General features: G+C 36.6%; 1 protein-coding gene across 3 annotated transcripts in view; it reads right to left on the minus strand.

Annotated features, from left to right (window-relative positions):
- Positions 1-389: 389 nt before the first annotated feature.
- AUH (AU RNA binding methylglutaconyl-CoA hydratase) overlaps positions 390-23,503 on the minus strand; it is a 146,243-nt gene continuing 123,129 nt past the window's right edge. For 2 of the 3 annotated variants that reach the window (XM_011382230.2, XM_011382229.2), the window contains 4 exons: positions 10,209-10,396; positions 6,778-6,828; positions 5,239-5,286; positions 390-1,000 (listed from right to left, as the gene is read on the minus strand). In XM_011382230.2, coding sequence (XP_011380532.1) covers positions 923-1,000; positions 5,239-5,286; positions 6,778-6,828; positions 10,209-10,396 — 365 coding nt within the window. In that variant the 3' untranslated portion in view covers positions 390-922. The remainder of the gene's footprint in view (positions 1,001-5,238; positions 5,287-6,777; positions 6,829-10,208; positions 10,397-23,503) is intronic. The other variant, XM_023524483.1, reaches the window with a different exon arrangement.

Raw genomic sequence — 23,503 nt, forward strand, 5'->3', positions numbered from 1 at the left:
AGTCTGTCAGAAGAGGATAAAAGGGTTGTTGTGGTCACCTCTTTATTAGCGAAATCAGAGGCAAGTAAGGGGAGTGGGAACAGAGAGCAGGCTCCACTTCACTCTTAATCAGCAACCTCAACCCATTTCCGTGGGCCGACTGGCTGCACTGCTTCCTTTCTGGGTTAAGCCAGAGGGCCAGGCTACATGCTAGGAGCTCTTACAAAGACCATGGTTCCAGGCCTTTGGCCTCAGTCTCTTCCTGGATTAATATGCCACCATCCACACTATATGCTAAGACTGACCATGTAAAGAGGTCACTTGATAAAACCAGAATGGAAAGGTGGTTTCTTCTCAAATCAACATGCAATGCTTTACTCGATTCGAAAATGGGGTAAGAGAAAAATTCTCAAGTTTTCTTTTTACTAATTTTATTTATATTTGGTAAATTTCATTCAGAATCTGTCAATTCCTTTTTCAGTTTGAGATATATGTGTGTGCATGTGTATATAATCCCTTAGAAACTTTATTTGGTATAACTTCACATTTTTGGTATATAGAAATAATTTTATTTTTGTATTGCAGCACAGTAGACATACGATCAACATTATTTCCTAGGTTGTGCAATATATAAATTATTCACATTAAAAAATTAACAACAGAAAGCCTCATATGCAGGAAATATTTTTAAATGTCTACCTAATTTTGAATCTATGTTTTGACAGTATACATTACTAGCTTTACAAATCTGAGTGAATATGACAGGATACATGTTGGAACAAACTACACATAGGGTCAGACTCAAGATGATTTAATTCAATGTACAGCTAACTCACTCTTTACTTTGGTCACTGGGATTCCAGGTGCTGAGGCATACGTGGATCTAAAAGATAGTTCCAGAAGTACGTTTATTACACTGCCATTTTGAAGATTGCTGTCTCTTTTATTCCCCTTTATAGCGAGGGGACCTCTTCTCCTTAAAAGCCAGAAGACCTTCAAGTCTGTCTTTCGTGGAAATAGTCTAAGAGAAACAAAACATGTTATCTGTAAAAGCAACTGTAAGAGATTAACAACTTTTATCTAAGAAAACTGACTAGAATACAATCGAAAAATCTAAAATCTTTTAGTCATCTGAATAATTCTATGGCCCAATTTATCATTCTAATTCCAAAATGCTTTTTTTCCCCATTTCAAATATACTTTAAAAATTAACAGGTTTTATTTTTAAGACAATTTTAGGTTTATAAAAAGTTGAGCAAAAGTTCAGAGTTCCCACAGACATTCTCAAGACTCTCACCATTTCCCATAATATAAACATCTTGCATGAGTGTGGTACATCTGTTACATCTGATGAACCAATATCAATATATTAACTAAAGTCCCTAATTTACATTAGGGTTCACTGTTGTATATTTCATAAATTTTGACAAATATATAATGTCACGTATCTATCATTACAGTGTCATACAGAATAGTTTCACTGTCCTAAACATCCCTTATGCTCCACCTATTCGTCCCTGCCCTGCTCCTAGTGCCTCTTCCGGAATGTCATACAGTTGAAATCACAGAGTACACGGCCTTTTTAGATCGAAATCCTTCACTTAGCAATATATATTTAAGGTCTCTTCATGTTTTTTTTTTTTGGTTTTTTGGTTTTTTTTGGTGGCAGGATAATTCATTTCCTTTTATTGTGGAATAGTACTCCACTGTATGACATACCAGAGTTAATGTAGTCACCTACTGAAGGATATCTGGGTTGCTTCAAAGTTCAGCAATTATGAATAAAGCTGTTATAAACACTGGTATGCAGGCTTTTGTGTGGACATAAGTCTTCAACTCATTTGGGTAAATACGTAATAGCATGTTTGCTGGAGCATGTGGTAAGACTGCATTTAGCTTTGTAAGAAATGGACAAATTGTGGTATCTTGTTTGTATTTGCATTTCTTAATGACATATGATGTGAAGCACCTTTCCTATGCTTATTTGCCATTTGTACAGCTACTCTGGTGAGGGGTTTTAATGGGTTATTTTCTTATTGTTGAGTTTTAAAAAGTTCTTTGTGTGTTTTAGAAATGAGTGCTTCATCAGATATGTGTTTTGCAAAGATTTTTCCCCAGTTTGTAGCTTGTCTTTTCATTCTCTTCATAGTCTTTTGCAAAGTAGTTGTTCATTTTAATAAAGTCAAACATTAATATTTTTCTGTCGTAGATTATACTTCTGTTGGTACATCTAAAAAGTCATTGCCAAACCCAAGGTCTCCTAGATTTTCCATTATCTTCCAAAAGTTTCATAGTTTTTGTGAAGGGTGTAAGCTCTATGTCTAGATTTTTTTTTTTTTTGTAGCTGAATGTCCAAATGCTTTATTACTATTTGTTTTCAAGATTATCTTTTTTCTGTTGAATTGCCTTTGCTCATTTGTCAAAGATGAGTTGACTATACTTGTATGAGTCTATTTCTGGGCTCCCTGGTCCCACTGATCTGTTTGTCTGTTCTTTTGCCAGCACCATACTGTCTTGATTACTGTAGCTTTAAAATTAGCTTGAAGTTGGGTAGTGTCAGTCCTCCGACTTTGTTCTTCAATCTTGTGTTGGCTAGCCTGGGTCTCTGAATTTTTCATATAAACTTTAGAAACAGTTTGCTGATATAAACATAGTAACTTGCTAAGATTTTTACTGGGATTCGCTAAATCTATAGATCAAATTGGGAAGAAGTGACAACTTAATATATTGAGTCTTACTATCCATAAACATGGGACATCTCCATTTATTCAGATCTTGACTTCTTTCATCAGTTTTGAAGTTTTCTTCCTATACATCTTATATATATTTTTAGATTTATACCTAAGTATTTTAATTCTTTTTGCACTAATATAAATGGCATTATGCTTTTAATTTAAAATTCCAATTCTTCATTGTTGGTATATAAACAACTGACTTTTGGATATTAACCTTGTATCATATAATCTTATTCAAATTGCTTATAAGTTTGTGTGGGTTTTTGTTATTGTTGATTCGCTGGGATTTTCTACATACAGTCATATCATCTATGAACAGTTTTATTCCCTCCTTCCCAATCTGTATACCTTTTATTTCTTTTTGTTGTATTATACTAGCTAGGACTTCTAGTAGATGTTGAAAGGGTGTGGGGTAAGAGGGGATATCCTTGTCTGGTTCCCGATCTTAAGTATGATGGGTTTTTTTGTAGAAGTTCTTACCAAGATGAGAAAGTACCTCTCTAATCATAGTCTGGGAGTTTTTAATCATAAATGGGTGCTGGATTTTGTCAAATGCTTTTTCTGCATCTCTTAATTGAATGATTTTTCCTTCTCAGCCTATTGACGTGGGAGATTACACTAATTGATTTTCAAGTGTTGAACCATTGACTATCTAGAAAAAAATCCTATTTGGTTGTGGCATATAATTCTTTTTATATATTCTTGGATTTGATTTGCTAATACTTTGTTGAATGTAATACTTTTACATCTATGTTCATGAGTGATAACAGACTGCAGTTTTCCTTTCTTGCAATTTCTTTGGTTTGGTATCAAGGCAATATTGGCCTCATAGAATGAGTTTTAGAAAGTATCCCTTCTGCTTCTATTTTCTGGAAAAGACTGTAGAGAACTGGTATAATTTCTTCTTAAATGTTTGGTAGAATTCACCAGTGAAACTACCTGGGCCTGGTGCTTCCTAGTCTGGAAATTTATTATTTATTAATTTCTTTAACAAACATAGGACTATTCAGATACCTATTTCTCCTTGTGTGAATTTTAGTATATTGCTTCTTTCACGAAATTTTTCCATTTTTATCTAAGTTGTCAAATTTGTGGGCAAAGAGTTGTTCATAGTATTCCTTTATTATTCTTTCAATGTCCATGGGATCAGTTAGTGATGGTCTTTCTTGCATTTCTGAGATTGGTAACTTTTTATCTTCTCTCTTTCACCTTGGCTAGCCTGGCTAAAAGTTTGTCAATATTACAGACCTTTACAAAGAACCAACTTTTGGTTTTGTTGACTTTTTCCTATTTTTTTTTTAATCTCCAATTTCATTGATTTCTACTCTAAAATTTATTATTTTCTTCTGCTTACTTTGAATTTAATTTGCTCTTTATAATTAAGTAGAAACTTATTATTTAGATATTTCTTTTCTAATATATGCATTCAATGTTATAAATTCTAAGATTGCTTTCAATGTATTCCCACAAGTTTTGATAAATTTCATTTTCATTTTTATTTAGTTCAAACATGTTTTTTAGTTCTTGAGACTTCTTTGATACATGTGTTATGTAGAAGTGAGTTGTTTAACTTTCATTAAAAAGATTAATAGGTGGGATTTTCCACCTTTCTTTCTGTTACTGATTTCTAATTTAATTCCACTGTGGTCTGACAGAATACTTCATATGATTTCTGTTCCTTTACACTTGATAAGGTGTGATTTAGGGCAAATATGCTTTTAAAATTTTTCTTCCGACTCTGAGGCTATTTGTGAGAAGTTTATAATTTATTTCATTCATGGCATGTGCTCATCAATGACACATGGTGGTTTATATATACACACCAGGCAGAGTAACACTCTAGCTATCACTCCTAATTCATAACAAGGTTTAAATGTGAGCTGGTACAGTTTCTAACTCTCAGGAAAGGCAAAACAAATCCTTTTGCTACTTTAGGTGCCCTAAAACAAAGTTACAATTTTCAGAAAAATAGAAGGAAGGGGAGGAGGTAAAGGAAAGGGGAGTGAAAGGGACAGATGGATTATTTCTTCCTCTACAAAAAGCCCTACTAATTTGTGTACAAATAAATAAACAGTATAATTGAATTAGTAAACTTTCAGTGGGCAGGAGGGAAGGATGAGAAAGCCAGGAAAAGCACACGAGTCCCCAACACCTATGTTCCACAGCAGGCACATGCTCACTGCTGCCCTTTTCCAACCTCTCTACACTACAGCGAGGATTCAAGTCACACCTGCAAAGCAGTACACGAGCCAGAGAAATAGCAACAGCATGAACGACACTAATTTAATTATTCTAAGAGTTTTCTAAATTATGTAGACGAGAGTCACTAGTACGTGGAACAAAATTAATCATAAGAGCTGGTCACAGTCAAACAGCAGAAACAACAAATTTCAACCCATCTGGCATGATTCTGGAATAGGTATGAGTGCAGTCTTGGTCAGTGATATATAATTCATTTGACTTATACAGAAGATAAGCATATTTTTTAAGGGGTATCCTCTTTGAATGTGATTGTATTACATACCTGAGCATAACAAGCTTCTTCTATGGCTAACCCTGTTACTAAATCGACCTGAGGATAAAAACATATTTCATTTCAGCAGGAATTACTTTTTAAAATATAGTATACGCAATGTAAATTCAAATTTAATAACCCTATTCCAAAAGAACAGAATGTTTTGAAGTAATACAGCAAATCAGAAGACCAGCAGGAGAACTAGGCCACCTGGGTTCAAATTCTGACTCCACCATGTGGGAGTTGTGTAACCTTGGGTAAGTTATTCAACCACTCTGTGCCTCAGAGAGGCAGATCTGAACAAGGACCTAACGGCAGTACCTAGCAACTGAAGGTTCTGTGAGGATTAAATCAGTTAATCTAGGTGAAGACTCTATAAGGTATCTAAAATATACAGGCATATCTTGGAGATATTGTGGGTTTAGTTCCAGACTACTGCAATATCACATAAAAATCACAAATTTTTTGATTTTCCAGTGCATATAAAAGTTATGTTTATTCTGTACTGTAGTTTATTAAGTGTACAATAGGATTATGTCTAAAATAACAATGCACATACCTTAATTAAAAAACACTTTATTGCTAAAAAATGCTAACTATCATCTGGGCCTTCAGTGAGTAATAATCTTTTTGCTGGTAGAAGATCTTGCCTGGATGTTCATGAAAACACAGTATCTGCGAGGCACGATAAAGTGAAATACAATAAAATGAGGGGGTGTGTGTGTGTGTGTGTGTGTGTGTGTGTGTGTGGCCTGGTACATAGTAAGGATCATATAAAGTGTTTGCTAGTAAGTATTTTAATATTCTATAAAGATTTTAAAAACCAAATACTTTGTAAATGTTTAAAACTGCATTTATTGCTAACAAATTCAATCTTTTTATTGTTATGAAGCCCAGGATAATACAGTGGGCTTTGCATGTGCAAGGAATAAGCATCTTTCTTCAAAATTCCCATAATTTCACAAAAACATAAGTGCTGTAATTAAAAGCCCAATGTCACTAGCTACTTGCACTGCTTTCTTGCCCTGCCTATCCCTCCCTGGTCTGACGCTCCATTCCTTTGGAGCCACCTCCCTAAGGTAATCCCAGGACACCCTACAGACCTGCCTTGTTTTATGTGTGTCTCCCTGTAGAAAGCACATTGATTGAGAAGTTAAAGGTGGAGAGAGTCAGGAAGTTCTGTTCAGAATTTCTTTTAATAATATAATACTAGTATTGAGAATATACAGAAGGCCTTTTTCTTTTGGCTTTCTATGAACTACAAGCCAATAAATCTATTAACTCAGTGGCAAAACTAACAAGCATGTCATTAAGTTATAGGGCATCAGTGAAATTACCAAATTCTGTGACTATAATACCGAATTAACAATAGCTATAAGCAGAATGAAATCAATGATGTAGCTAAAAATAACCTCAGCAGCTTTCAGTCATGGTAGCATTGAAACAGCTATATTTAGACCATTAAAATATAATGTAGAGGTGTAAACATGGTTCATTTAAGTCTCCACTACCTACTCCAACAACCAACTCAAGCATTAAGGAACTTACCTCCATCCCTTGATTAATCGCTAATTTTGCCACTCGCAATGCAACAGGTCCCTAAAATTCAAATTAGAAAAAAGGGATTCTAATTATCATTTATGCAAATTACATTGTACATCTCAGCAAAATTCAGAAATTCCTATTGCTGGATCCATGGCATAGAAATAACAATGGTTATAAGATGCAGTTGATAGGAAACTTTTTTTTAAATTTTACAATTAAAGTTGACATTCAATATTATTTTATATTAATTTCAAGTAGATGAGAAATTTCTTTCAGGGGCCTTGCAAAGTCTTAAAGAGCAATCGTAGCAACTCTATTGAATAAGCAAGTTAGGTAGATTCCACAGAACACTGGCACGGCAAACTGTATGCTTGGAGGTCAGCGGGTGGTGTGTGTCTAGCATGGGACTTCTGCAAATCTCCCTAGAAGTAGGAAAAAGAAAAGGAGACAAAGTGTTTGGCATGACACCACACCAGTCAGTAGTATGACAGGAGCTTGGGCTGGAGATGAGGCTGATGCTAGAGGTTAACATGGCATTCAAACATCATCGTCATCATGGGGTTTAACATCAGTGTTTCAGTTGCTGGCTCTGTCTTTCCTCCCTAGGCATCAATAACTAACCACGACGATGATGTATATAGTAAAGACGTGTCCTCCGGGCAGTGTTCCCATATCACACAAAAGTTAAAAGTCCAAATAAGTCCTTTTGGATGTGTGAGGGTCATAGAGGAAGGAAGCGGGTGTTCTCTGAGAAGGAAAACATTACTTTTGTCTTAGAAAACCACAATCTTCCAGATGGAATTTAGTCATTTGTTCACATTCTAAATTCCTAAAAATTGTTTCTGTGTGACGATAGAATTCAAAGGTATATTTTAAAATGTCTTTTGAATTAAAATGCAAGGTAGGCTCTGGTAGGGTCTAGATAACAGGCACAGAAAAGGACTCCAATAAGTGAAAGATAAATGCATAACAGCATGAAAAATGCCATTTTCTCCTATCTAGCGCTTTTGATTACCAATTTTAACCTAAATTCTCTTCCTAAGTCATATGCTTAAAAATGTTTTTCAGAAACCACAATCTTCCAAGGCTTAGACAAGTATCTTCGTTAGAATTCTTCCAAGTGTGATTTGCATGTCTGGAACACATACGAGTATCATTTTTTTAAGATAATCAATTCTTATTTTTTTTTTTTAAACACAGTGCTCCACTCGGTGAGAACCTTTTCCATTCACTTTTGTCATCAGGTGACCCTTGTCTTGGTGCTAGTAAAATTCCATATTATACGGATCCCTAAGCCCTCTGTTACAATGTAGATGAAGATTTCAGGGTCTGGGACAGGCCTGGGATTCTGCTTGTCTAACAGGTGCCCAGGGGACACCCAGGCTGCTAGCCTGCAAACCATACTTTGGCCAGCAAGTTCAGAAAACTGGAAAAATAGAAAAATGAGAATACTCTCAGATATAATGCTTAATCAACTTCTCTTTCAAAATATAAAACCAGTGCCTTCTTCCATATAAAACTTTTTTCTCAGACAGAAATATAGAAGTAACATATAATACAGAAATCACATAGAAATACTCATTTTATAGAAGCTTTTAAATTACTTGGAAGAGTAATTATTTAGTGACGAAGACTATAAAAATAAAGATTATTCCACTTCAAATTGTGTTTTAACTTTTGCATAGTTTCACAGTTACACACTTTCTGATGTCATTCAACATCTCCCTTGACCTGGAGAAAAATTAATTTTAGCAATTAACGTTCTCAGAGGCATGTCCTTCAGACAAAAGAGACAATAATGACAGCCTGGTTCACCACTGGATGGAATGAAGCTGGATGTAGACTGGAAGTGAGAAGGGGAGGCTCTCAGGCAGGGTGAGCTGTGGGCAGAGATGGCATTAACCTCACTAAGCATCACAGAAAAAAGAGCAAGTTTCCAGGAGTGAGAGAAGGAATCGGAACCACATGGATGCCAAGGAGCTAAGGAGCCTCCTGGGTGCAGCTCTGGGGCAGGGAGCTGAACACTCACGTCCAGAGTCAGGAGAGGCTGTAAATATCAGAACTGGAATCATGCCATAATTTTGCTTAAATACACCCCTTTATTTCAACTGAGACATGTTGGTCACAAAGTTTTAAGCTAAAGGGAGTCATTAAACCAATATTTAAACTATTACTTCTGTATTATTTGGGGGAAATATTAATATCAAAGTTACCATGAAAGCCATTTTTTCCCCTAAAAGCAAAAAAAAAAAAAAAATCTTTTCTATTTGTTCTCTCTCCATCAATTCAGAATTTAAGGCTCTGTGTTACCTTACATGGGAAATAAACTGCAGAAAGGCCCTGCCTGAAAGAGCTTATGGCTCATTGGTTAACTGAGAAAGACTGAAGTATCAACACCAGGCAGCATAGTTTCAGAAACCAACTCAACTGTGAGGCCCCACCTGACAGCTCTCGAGACAGGTGTGCCACAGCAGGCCTGACCTTTGACAACAAAGAACTCCAAGAACATCTTCTGAAACTGGATGCAAAACTAGATGCACAACAAATATGGAGGGTATATGCCTCTTTCTAAAAAGGGAGTTCATGAGATTCTTGGGAGGATCTATGGCCCCAACACAGATGACGAATCCTGTTTGAGTTAAATGACTCCGCAAATGGTCAGAGGGGGTTAAAGGTTAAAACTCTACTAAGGATAAAAATAAAACACTAACTGTTTACATAGCAAAAATCCTTTAATCTATGATTTCAGAAGAAAGGAATATTTGAAAAATATACCAAAAAGAGTGTGAGGACAAAGAAATCCTAAAAACAGGACCCTCAGTGCACAGTTATTAATATCATACACGACAACTGTTGTCTATGAGTAAAAGTACAGTGAATTCCAGGTTTAAAAGTGTAATTGTAAGGAAGTACATTGTTCCCAAAGGAGTTAGAATAATGCCTACATCATCGCAAAAACTAACACAGTAAGATGAACATATCTCAAGTTAACCTATCACAGTGAAAGCCCACTTTAGCATAAAGAATTCTTGCTCTCCTTACTTATTCATTTCACTGTTCTTCAGTTTGTGGGTGATCTAGTTTGACAGCCTATCCATTGCTATTCTTCTCCATATGTACGGCTCAGGTCAGAGATTCACTTGGTGAACTTAAGGTGCTAAGAAGTTCTGACACCTGACAAACATGCTTGTGATATTATAAACGTACAGCTATAGTATGGGCCTCAGACCATCATCAAATCTTAATTTTAATTCTGAAGGCTTTTAATACTAGGCTTTTCATCTAGTATACTATTTCTAGTTTTGCAACTACCATGTACTTTTCTACCTGAAAAGCAAGCCAAAGGCATCATGAATATGTCAGATGATTGCTGTTTTTGTCAATTTGCTATAGAAGTTGCCTAAAGAGAAAAATAGAAACGTAATTAGAAATACCTGAGGTAAAAACTCTCTCGCTAGGTCCAAGGCCTTTTTGTAGGCAGCATCGCCCTCCTGGTTCTGCTCTAAAACGTGGCTAATCAAGCCCACTGCTTTGGCTTCTTGGCCATCGAGCACACGTGCAGAGAAGATGAGCTCTTTGGCCAAGGACATCCCAATGGCGCGAGGCAGTCGTTGCGTTCCCCCTGCAGAATAGGAGAGAGAAAACGCAGGCAATAATTTGATTTAGTTTCAATATTTCAATATTTTATTTCTTCATTTATAAAAATAAACCAGGGCCAGAAGTTTATATGTCAAAATTAGTAACCTGAAAACTACTTCAAAAAAGAATCTAATTTTTTAATTAGTTTATAAAATTAATAATACCAAAAAGCACTTAAGAATCTTCTATCATTATTAAGTTATTCTGGCACTAATACTTTCAACATAGCTGAACTAAATCCACAATCTTTATATAAAGAATCGTAAGATGCACAGCAATGGGCAAGCAATACTGTCCCTTAGCCCATTTGCCAGAGAAATGACAGGTCTATCAAGCTTGGCACTTTTCTTTCAGTTTAGTTAAAACTTACCAAATTCTGAGAAATTAAACTCATGTGCTTTAAAAGAATCATTTATAACAAATGGCTTGTAAACTAACTTTAATTTAATAAAAATAAAAGTAGAGAATTGCTCATGAAAACAGGCTTAGTCCTGGTAATGTTTACTTTTTCGGTGTAATTACTAATCTTCTCGAGACACTGCTCCATTAGATCCATCTATATAGTCACTCCAATATCTTCTAGTGATGAGGCTGGGATTTCATTAAATAGAAAGCTGAACAAAAGCAGGTAAAATTCTCATTAGCAGCCTCAATTTCTACCAATGAGAATATGAAAATAGCTACAACATTAGGATTCCTATAAATTTTACCCTTAAAAAGGCTGCTGGGCTGCCCAGGCCACTGGTAGCCAGAGACAAGAGCAGCTGATTGCCAAATTTCAGAGGAAAAAAAAGACAAACTAATGGCTTGCCATCCAAAAGAAGTTCACTGTATTTTCTTTGGCTCACAAAGTTTACACCTTTTTTTCCCCTGTATTAGCTACTAACAACAATTAAAAGCTGGGTGGATGATTCCATACAAAAACCAATTTCCACCTGGAAGTTATCAGCAGCTGCCCCTTTAAGGCTCAATGCACTCTGGTTTGCCCATCTCTAACACTCTCTATTATAGTGCTGTTCCAACACTTTAGATAGAGAAGTTTTGCTTTACTTTAAACTTTAAAAGCAAAATTTTTTTCTTTTGCACATCTCAATCAAAAGTGGGAAAATGAAAAATGAATACCACAAATTTAAAGAAAGCATATTTTCCTTCAGTAATTAAGTATAATCCTACATGTTTCACCAACAAAGCATGCCCACATTAGAAGAACACAACTTCAGATGTTATTATTAAGCAACTATATAAAGAATCATGACCAGTATTTATAAAATATGGGTGATTAAAAAAGAAAAAGAAAAAAAATCCTCAATAAATGGGAAAAGGACTAATGATTTCAACAGGGATTGTTTTTGAACATAAATGAGTACTACTTCTATAAAACAGTTATTTCTTAAGTGTTTAAGACTGCCCAAGCAGTTAGAAATGGTGAGTTTATAAGTGTTTTACTCAATATAGCAGAAAGTACGAATTTGAAAAAATGAAGCACTGACAAATTTAAATCTAACTGTAAACAATGCTGTTGCTCAGTGCAGTAAAGATACATGTGGAAAACACAAGTTATTTATGGCATTTCCAATGGCAGCTGATTAGAACAAATATAAATAATACAACCCAGATAGCTATATTTACTCATGGAGCTGATGAGAATTTTCATAAGACTAAAGAACTTACGGATATAATGTTCACAATAAGCACAACATTAGGAAATTATTTTTTGTGTTCTGTGAAAGGTTTAATGTAGATTGATCAAAATTAATAAACGTGACCCTTATGGTCATTGTTAATGTTGCTCTTTTTATTCAGCTGAAAACTCAATATTTTGCAAGTCCATGAAGCTTAAGCCCATTTATCATATCATTTCACTTACAGTATCATCTCCAGGAATGAAGATTTTGTAAAAATTTAACAAAAGAACAGTCATGAAACTAACACCATGAAACAGACCTACTCCCTTGAGCTGAACAATATATAACTCAATGCTTTGCTCAGTGAACTAAATGCTAGGGGACATGATGTGAGGGTGAGAGGTACTGTGCTGAAGAGAGCTGTTTGTTCTGTTGAAAATAATGCATCACAGGATCCAAGAAAAAAAATCCTCAACTTGGCTCACCAATTAACACTGCAACCAAGACTTGGACTTTTTGGTTGACATCATAAGCCATCTACTTTAGGTACTTCATATAGTAGAATCATACAGTACTTGTCCATTTATTTCATCTAGCTTAATGTCTTCAAGGTTCATCCATATTGCATAGCATGTGTCAGGACTTTTTTATTTTTTAAAACTAAATAATATTATATTGTATGGATATACTATGTTTTGTTGTTCACTCATCTGTTGATGGACACTTGGGTTGCTTCCAACATCTGGCTATTAGAAATAATGCTGCTATAAATATGTGTGTACAATTTTTCGAGACCCTGCTTTCAATTCCTTGGGGTAAATACCCAGAAATGAAACTGCCGGATAATGTAATAATGTTTAATTTTTTGGGGAAACAGCTATACTGTTTTCCATAGCAGCTGCACCACTATACAGTCCAACCAAAAGGGCACAAGAATTCCAATTTCTCCATATTCTCACCAATATATATTTTTTAATAGTAGCCATCCTAATGGGTATAAAGTGGTATTTCATTTGTGGTTTTTGATTTGCATTTCCCTAACAACTCGTGATGATGTCATGTGCTTACTGGCCATTTCCATCATCTTTGAAGAGAAGTCTATTTAAGTCTTTTGTACATTTTTTAAAATTGGGTTTTGTTGTTGAGTTGTAGGAGTTCTTTATATATTCTGAATATAAATCCCTCATGAGATAAATGATCAGCAAATATTTTCCCCCATTTCATGGGTTGCCTTTTCACTCTGCTGATAGTGTCCGATGCATATAAGTTTTTAATTTTGATAAAATCCATTTATCCGCTTTTTCTTTTGTTTCCTGTGCTTTTGGTGTCATATCCAAGAAATCACTGCCAAACCCAATAGCACTAGTTTTCCCATTGTTTTCCTCGATAAGAATTTTGGAGTTTCCACTCTCACATTAAGGCCTTTGATCCATTTGGAAGTAAGTTTCGTATACGGTATATGGTAAAGGTCCAACTTCATTCTTTTGCAAGTGGAAATCCAGTTTTAGCAATACCATTTTTTGAAAGGGCTATCTTAAATATTATACAAATACATAATTTAATTCTCTTATTCCTACTGAAATTTTATCATTAGGAAACCTGTTCGGTAAGAAATTACCTGGCCCACTTTCCTATGCTGCAATCAGTTTGCAGAAATCAAAGACGGATTATCTGAACTATATTTTTACATTTGTGGAATTGAAGATAACTGCCCCCTACCATTTCTAGGAATATAAAATTTGTAATTCAGTTTGTTTTTCTCAATTAATATTTAATATTATCAGTGTAAACAAAGAGCTGTACAAATGGAAGTAACTGAACTGCAGCGCAATATGACAATAAACTAAACATGATTAATGCGGAATCTCATATTTCTACAGATATCTCAGGAATAGTTACCCTAAATAGAAACTTTTTATGCCAACATTCTGTTCCGATTTGGAAGTACTTGTACTTATGAACAGCTATTTTCTATTATGAAATTAAACAAAACACTACTGCTTGTTAGGAAGTCAAGGCTCAATGTAGTACACAACACCTTGTAACCTGAGAGACAAGACGTGCCACTGAGACCTGACGTGTAAGGAAAGACATCAGATTTTAAGTCTAAATGCAAACAGGCATACTAGAGAGAATTTATTTCATCTTTTTATTAATGCTGAATATTAAATTCTAATCTTAGCTTAGAGTTAGGCAAAAAGAAGACAGAGTGTCATATCCCTGTTTATTTTCTTGTGCCATGCTTACTACACTAGATTAAATAGCCTGCTCAGTTCTCATAGCCATTTGAGTTCAGCATCACTAAAGTGCCATCCCTCCTAGGGATTGATGAAATTAAACAGTGGAATTAAAAACAGGGTTGTCACAGTGGAAATAAAGTTGTTTCATTCTAACAGCAGCCCTACTGCATTCAAGATCACAGAGCTCTATAAGACTCTATTCAAACTCCACTGTCCATCCCAACAGCTTCCAGAACAGAGCCCTAACTCCCAGCTGGGCCTGCTCTGAGGCTCAGAGACTCTTCATAACTTGTCCCTAGTCATTAAGTTAGGTTGCAAAACCAGGCTTCAAACCCACCTCTGCCTGATTCTTATCCACTGTGTAATAAAAGCAAATTATGAAATGAATACATGGCTTGGCTTATTTTATAAAAAATGGTATGTGTGGTGTATACATAAGCAGGTACATAATATAAGCAAGTATATACATATATCAAATATGCCCAAACAGTTGTCTAAGGTTACCTGATAGGTAACCGTTTTTTGGTGTTTTTTCTTTCATTTTGCCTTGCTATATTTCCAAAATGTTCTGCATTGTGTAGGTAATAAGACACTGGAGTAGAAATAAAAGTGCTATAACATTCTGGAAGACCACAGAGAGACAAAGAGCCAGCCACTAAGTATAAGTATCACAGCCACTTCCTGCCTATGTTCCCAGGAAGCTTTTCAGGTTTCAGAAAGCTGAGGCTTCCCTGGGCTAGCTGTAGTACTCAAGGATCATGGTATCTGCAAGTAATACACTCCCAGGATATTCCCATAGGTAATCCGTGGTACTATGAAACCAAGGAGAAATGCAATGTAAGCTCAGAATTTCCACAACAGCTCATAAGGCCTCAGCTAAAAAACAAGTACCTCAACCGATCTTAGTGGCAGTAGATTTAGAGTACGTTTTGCTTACAAAATAACTATTCCTGAGTCACTTCATCACCTACCAGAAAAGGGCATTCTGTGGTGTTCCATGAATCTGCATGAGGGTACATCAGAGTAACAGGCAGAAAATGAGATCCAAAGCCGCATTAGTGTTATGGAAAAAAGGAAGCATCTTGGCCGCTAATCGTGCCCCTTCTAATGTGAGAATGCTAGGAAAAAGCCAGCTGATATTTAAGGCTTTTTGCCTTGGCTCTGTCAGCAAGAAGATTCTAATTCAATGGGTCTGAGGTGGGCCCTAAGGTTCTGCATTTCTAACAGGATCCAATACTCAGACGAAGAGACAGTGGGATCTACTGACATACTACTATAAAATGTGAGGTGGCAGGTGATTTGTTAATAAAGTAAAAGAATTTACATAACCAAATGAGCATTTGCCTTTTCAGAGTAGTCGTCACTACTTTGGAAGTCCTCTTTTGTGACTAATTTCCAAGATGACAACGCATTTGTTCACTCATTCAGCAGCTTCTTGTTTAGGCGCATGGATATAGCTATGAACTAAAAAAAGCCCCTGCCTCCTGGAGCTTACATTCCTGTGGGGAAGCCCACAATTAGCAAACAATACTGTCAGTAGGAGAGTAGAGTGTCGGGATAGACAGAACGGCCAGGAGGTGACACTGGAGCTAGGAGCACAGGGAGGCCAGAGTGGCTGGAGCTCAGGGCAGGGAGGCGCACGAGAGGCAGCAAGAGTAGCTTGAGAGGAGCAGGGACAGATCCTGTGGATCCCCTGGGCCTGGAAGGAAACAGAATTTACTTTGAGGGTGATAGGAAGCCATCGAGCATCTCAGAGCATCTTCTGAAAACACTGTTGTGAGAATGTCATTTGCCAGTGAAAATTTGGGTTTGAGGATAAGCTATGGTCATTGTGAGCCAAGAGCAGATGTTCACATTACTTATGGTAGGAAATCAACAGGCTCAGAAATTTCAAACAAGCTCCCAACAGCTTTTAATGTCTGTCATGTTTTGACTGCCCAACATCCACTGCCTCCATTAAAATTCTGGTCTTTCCTTTTGAGAACTCCCAACTTACATGCAGCCTGGGACAATAGAAGATACCACCAATGGAGGCTGAGGAGACCAGATCACCTTTTCGACTCTGGCACAGCTGGGCAGGCATGCAAGTCAGGTCTGGCCTACTGAATATTATTTCTCAGGACTGGGAGTCATGAATGGGTGACCTTATAAGATGGAGACTTCTCAAGCTTACAGGCAATGCAGGGGCAATGATGTTCAAACCTGATGATTCTTGTATTACGAGTCCTGCCACCATGTAAACTGGCTAGATCCAGGGCTTCTAGGTTCCATTTTGTGCTCTCGGCATCATCGTCTAGCCACCTATTGCTTCTGGGAACCTTACAATAAATTTCCTTTCCATTTAGGGGTAGCCAGAGTCAATTTCTGTGGCATGCTTTCCCACATCATGAATGATACACATAACTAGTAGTTTTGTTTTGCTTTCTTTTGAAAACAGAGAAAGCTGAACAGGAACTTTTTTACTTTGTTCAATTACTAATTTATTGGTTAAGTGACCTAATATGTGCGAGGCACTGTCCCAGGTGCTGAACAAACAGTGGTGACCTAGAAAGACCATCCCTATTTTATGAAGCTTACATCTTAAAGGCAGAAAGAAAAGGGGCAATAAGCAAGCACTTTGACAGGAAAGAATTGAGTGTTATGGAGAGAATTTTTTTAAAAGTTTCAAGATAATCACTAGATGGCTAATTTAGATTGGGTAGTGGTGGAGGACCTGTTGGATAAATATGAGGCCCATGTCTGAATGCTAACAAGGCAGCCACAAGATCAGATAGAAGAACATCCAATGATGAGATCAGCTGTGCAAAGGCCCTAAGGAGAAGCCAAGTTCAGCATGTTCAAGGGAGAAGGAGGGGAGTGGTAAAAGTGAGGTTGGACAGGCGAGGTTTAGATCACACAGATGCCGCATAGGTTAACATCTCATTCGACCTATGACACAGACACTGGAGGGTTTTGAGTGGGAAGTAACATAAATTGATCTGCATATTAGAAGATCCTTTGTAAGCTTGGCAGAGAAGAGATTATATATTATTAGATCAAATCAAAGTACCCAGTAGGAAGCTACTGCTCTTGTCCAAGTGCAATATGATGGCAGCTTGGACTGGGGAGAAAGGGAAATCAATCTAATGTCTCAATTTCTGGCTTAGGTGAATAAGTAGAAGGTGGTGCTATTTACTGACACTGGAGAGGCAGGTGATGACGGACATGCACCCTGGCCATGTTAAGTATGAGATATCTTTTATGTATGTAAGTGGAGCAGTGAAGCATGTGATTGGATATGCAGTCTAATGTTTATTAATGATCACTGTTACATAGATGGGCATTCAAAGGCAGGGGCCTGGCTGAGATCACACAGGGAGACTGTTCACAGAGAAAAGAGCAGAATAGTAGTCAGCAAGACCCTGAGGAGTACCCGCTAAAGTGGAGTGAGATGGGATAAGTGCAGGAAGGTGGTGGTGTTCAGCTGTAGCTACTTTTGGACATCTACCCCACAACCATTTATGCCAGCCTTCTTCCAATACAGTTAAGTCTGCAGGGGTCTTCTCTTCTAGGAAAAATTTCCTCACTGAAATAAAGATACCCAGGAAAACGAGCTTTTTCCAGGATGCTATCATGTCTACATGTGACAGCTGCAGCAATGGCAGCCACCTTGTGACCATGATGGAAGCTAGCAAGGGCTGAATCCTCAAACTAAAGAAGGCACAATAGAAAGACATCACTAAGCTGCTGAAATTACCAATCCTGAAGTTGCCTTACTTTGTAACTTCCTGGGGTATTACACAGTATTTTCTTATTGTTTAAGCTACCTGAAATAGGATTTCTTGTTATTTGTTCCAAAAATGTCTGGAAGTATAGATGGATTGAGGAAAAAGATTTGAACACATATTTTGGAGAGTGAAAGCAAACATACTGGGGAAATATGGTAGGATTTCTAGGCAGAATTAATTACACATTTGAGATTTGTTTTCATGAGATGAATTAGCATAGTTACCCTTTTTTTCCCCCCAATACCTTCTAACCATTTGGGGATGGGCACAGAATAGGCAAATAAGCTGGAATTTTCCTAGACAAGCAGAAGAAAAGGGAGAAGCCAAGTAACAGGAATAGTTATTTATTGAGCAGACATAAATAACCCTCTGTAAACTGTCCTAAGTACGTCTACATATTAATTAGCTCATTTAATCCTTACTATTCCCTTATGATATTGGTGTGAAGATAGTTAAGGTCATTTGTAAGGAAGTCATTATCACAAAGGACTATGAAATCTAAACTGGGTGGGTCTGAGAGGAGGGATGTGGCTTAGAGTGAAAGTATCCAGGGATCTGATGACTTAATTAGGTCCAAAGAGCACTGGAAGTTTATAATGTTGCAGAGTGAAGTGCAGGAAATCTATATTCAGAATGACGCCATTACTGATGATGTTGAAGTCTGGGTATAACTGTGGGGTACTGGGTTAAGATGTGAAGGAGGAAAAGACTTCTGTAGGTGCAATCAGAGAGAGCTGAAACTCAGTCCTGTGGACAGTAAGAGAGAACATACATCCAAGTGCTTATTACAGTTCCTGTTTTAAAACTTATTGAATAGAAAACATTAGGATATTGGGAATCTTTAATTCTAATGAGAAAAATAATACATTCTTAGCCAATCCAAAAGCTCTATCAATTTCTCCAAATGCCAATAAAATAGCTCGGAAAAAAGCTCTTAAAATTCTACGTAGCGGCCTATCAAGATTTCTACATAATATTTAGCATTTTAAACATCAATTACCTAATTCTTCAACAATTTATGAATTCATTAGGGAGTATGTTTGTGTGCAGAAAACGAATCTATCAAGTATGAATTATGTTTCCTTCTATGTGGCATTAAACATAATATAATGAAAATAAAGAATCTTAAAACTGTTCACTGATCAAATGAAAAGTTTGGTGGTGAGTGGGGAGAGCAGCAAGAGTCCTGATGAAGGGTGGAGGTCAGCAACAGTGTGCTGGTTTCTGAAGTAGGGAGCAGAACTACAAATACTCAAGGCTCGTTCATGTCCACATCTAATTCTCTTCTTGGCACTGAAATTCTAGAAGTAGGTAGCTTTGAACTATTATCTGAAGCTGTAGACAAACTAACAGGATGAAAAACTCAAAATGGGTGTTTTCTTTTGCTTGTCATCTACTGATAATACAAAAATTAGTTTGTAAATTAATTTTTAAATGGTTGAGTCTTTTCCTTTATTTACCAATTTTCAAAATAACAAGGTGGTTCGCTAGCATCATCCAAAGATGACCAGCATTTTTTTTTTGTTAAAAACCATCATAAACTTACAGATTTTAACATAACTGATGCATCAGAATCCATGACAGTTATTATCTCTATTAATGCTCAAACTACCCCATCTTTGGCCCGTAAGAAAGTCCTTAGATTGGTTTTAGAGTCCTTCTGACATGACCTTAATAGTCTTTGATAATCTCTTATCTGGTATCACAAATGTTCTGTGCTCATCTTATACATCACTCTCCCAAACCTTGAATCAGCCACTTCTCCAGAACCTGGTTTCTTTCAGTGGAACTGTACTTTAAAATTTAACACTTCTGCTCGTATCAGGACCAGTTTACTCACAATAGCCATGATGCCATATGCATGTTCTGCATGTTCTTTGCAACAAATGATGAGCATCAAGGATGAGCATTAACAAACAAGCATAAAGATAGTTCTTTGGCAGTCAGTCAGTACTTCGCCACGTGATGCTACCAGATCTTCAACTTTTTCACTGCTCAATTTATTAAAGCCAGTCTCTTTAACAAGATCTACAGTTTCATTGCTTTAATTTAACCACTTCCTTGACACCTCAGAAGTCAATCACAAAATTCTGGAACCAGTTTTCTCAAGGCTGCATAAAGATCACAAATGGCTATCCTATAAAGCCAGAACCCAGGTTCGTTCTATGTTTTCTCCTTTGCTATCCTCAGCCCATATCTTCTATTCCCCAGGTCACCTCATAGTCCAAAAAGGTTGTTAAAGGCTTGCCATCATGTTTGCAGACCAGGTAGCAAGAAGAAGGAAAAGGGGAAAGGCAAGAGGGTGCTGTTTTCGGAACCACCGATTAAGTCCTAGCCCACAACTTCTGTTCCCACTGCATTGGTTAGAACTTGGACACATGTAGTTGTGGGGGATGGGAAAGGTCGTCTTCTTGCTGAGTGTTTTGCCATAGCATAGAGAACAAAACTGGAACTCCTATTACTATGGGAAAATGAAAACAGGTAAAACTTTTAATCATGTAACAACATCTTTCCATGTTTATGTATTATTTGGATAGAATTAAAATATATTTTAAATGTCATATTCTTATTCAAATTTTTCCATCATTTAATCTATTATTTTGAGAAGGATCAAGAACCCACCTCCCACCCCCTGCAAGATAACGGTGTTTTAGGATTACACCATTTAAAACAAATTTAAAGTAGCAACCTCTACATCAACAGCGGCTTAAACATAGCAACCTTGCTTTTGCCAGAGAAGGCAAAAAAGCAAATTCTGCAGTCCCCTCCTGTTCCTCTGTATTCCCTGCTGCCTTGGAATTGGAGGCATACAGGCCTCCAATGCCATGGAAGGTACCAGCAGCAATCTGGGACTGCCACGTTTCTCCTTCCAGACCAAAGTCCTACACTTAAAGTCTAACATAAACCAAATACGAATGCTACTTTCCTTTCATTATATATACATGTATTAAAAAAAAAACATAAAATAAGCTTTAGACATTTCATGATCAATTAAAAGTAACATGTAAATAACTGAACTTAACTTTATGGTTTTGAATTATAAATTATGTTTTCATAATATTTGTGAGAGGAGATGTCAAGTTTTTGGGGTTTTTTTGGTTTCTTTCTTAGCTTTTATCTTTTCCCTTCTCTTATGACTTCAAGAAGAAGCCATACTAATAAAGGGGGACGTTTATAACAAATACTTTGTTAAAAGCACCACATAAAGGGCATCTGCTGATATAATTAGAACTGACCTTTGACTTCTACAAGTAAATAACCCAATAACCCCTTTGAATTACTTCTAAATCCCCTCTCATAAATAGAATGCCCCACTTAAGGTTATTTTTCCCTTGAATTGTGGTGAAAAAACTGCAGTAAAATTTTAGCTTTGGATTACAATGCCCATTGCAGCTGATTACTGTGGAAGTCTATCAGAGGGCTTTCAGCAAGCACTTTCTGGGTAGAGTTGGGCTAGATGTTTATAAAACTGACTTCCTCACGCGTTTATAATAAAACATCATGATCAAAGAGGAGTGCGCTATGTGAACAAACATGGCATGTTTACTGGTCTCTTAATAGGTCGTGTCACAACCATGCAAAAACCATAAAAATATCCTTCAATTTGTGACCAATGTTTAAAGTGTTATAATATTTTCTATTCCCTGAGGCTTTGTAGTATATTGTAAAGCAAGGAGAAAACACACACACACACACACACACACACACACAGAGCAGAGACAGAGACACAGAGAGAGACAAGAATAAGTGAGGAGAAAAAACTAACTGGCTAAACCCCAGCAACGACCACCTGAAATTTATGAGCTTGGCCTCTATGCAGCTTACGTTAAAGGTGCATTCAGCAAAAGCTTTAAAACGTTTAAGAACTTAGGCAGGGGGAAGAAAGACTGGACATAAAATTTTTTTTGCCAGAGTGAATTAAGCTGACTGGAAAGAAATTAAAACCTTTGTGATACAGCTTTCATTAATATTTATTACAGAAAGCTTTCTTGACTATTATTCTATTCAATGTTAGAGAAACAGATATGTCAAAGTTTTATTCATTATAAACAAAATTATATTTATTTTAAAATGTTTACATGAACTTTTCACAACAAATATTTGAAGAACTATTATATCTTTTTTTAACTTTTGAAAAATATAGTTATATACCAGATGAAACACAAAATCTTACTTTCTAAAACTATTTTAAAGACTGCCATGGTGCACATCTGCCCATTTTGGGCCACCCAGCATCCACCACCAGCACTATAAGCTCCTCTGCCACACTGACTTGGTTGCTCCAATGGGTCACTAGAGGCTTCTCTGCCCAGAATCTCTCTCTCACTCTGCTACAGCCAAGGGTAGGCAAGTGACTTAAGCCATAAGTTCTCTCTTGCAATTTGGATCTTGAATGGAGCAATAAAAAAGGAAGGAAATGGTTGGGTTCACCAATTCAAGGGAAGGCTTCCAGGCAAGCCTATCTAAAGTTGTGCTGTCAGACAGACCTTTCTGTGATGGTGGAAATGGTCTGTGTCCAAGTTGTCCAATATGAGAGTCACTAGCCACATGTGGCTGCCAAAAACTTGCTAATGTGGCTGAAGTTTTCATTTTAGTTCATTTGAATCAATTTAAATTTAAAGAGTACATGTGGTCAGCAGCCTCTGGTACTGGATGGTCTTAAGTCCAGAATTTCCTGTCCCGACAGCTTCCCATGAACTCTTTTTTGTTCACAATATTTATTTCTGTTACAAAACCAAAGAAACTTTGACAAGATCTACAGCTCATTTCAAAAGACAGAGCATTTTAGTCAGTGATGCAGCTGTGGTACATGGTCTGCACAACTTCCCCATAGCTCACCTGTCTGGCAGGAGGACGCTGCTTAGCACAAAGCAGGAAAAGGGGCTGCACAAGCCTAGTGACAGACGTGTGTTCTGTAGTCTAGATAATCTCGATCATACCAAAATGAGAAGGGAGATATCCAGAAACCAAATGATTCATCTGTTCTTATAATACAGCTGCACTATATGCTAGAAAAGTGGTTATCTGCAAACTGAGTCAAAACAGAGATCTTTCTTACACAATTGCATCCCAGGTTGGCTTGAAGTTAAATACAGTAATTGCCCAGAGAAAATAAATCTAATAGAAAGACGCGATCCAATGGACTCTTCTGTATTCCGATTTCCATCTAGTGGCATACATTTACAAATTACTATTACTGCCTTGTGATTACTTATAAAAATATATGTAATTGTGGCATCAAGTGAATATGAATACATATACATATATGTATATTCATGACAGCCTTAAAGAAAGAAAATTTTTGATTAATTATGTTTAATATAGTGAAACTTATAATGTTTCATGTTGACCTTACTGGATAAATCATATAAATACTGAAGTGAGTTAACAAATTTAATAGCTTGATAGCTATAGATATCGAAAGATTCTACCTTGTTATGAGTTGCATTTGCCATTA

This window comes from Pteropus vampyrus, unplaced genomic scaffold (assembly GCF_000151845.1).
Source record: "Pteropus vampyrus isolate Shadow unplaced genomic scaffold, Pvam_2.0 Scaffold469, whole genome shotgun sequence".
In the NCBI taxonomy this organism is placed as follows: Eukaryota; Metazoa; Chordata; class Mammalia; order Chiroptera; family Pteropodidae; genus Pteropus; species Pteropus vampyrus.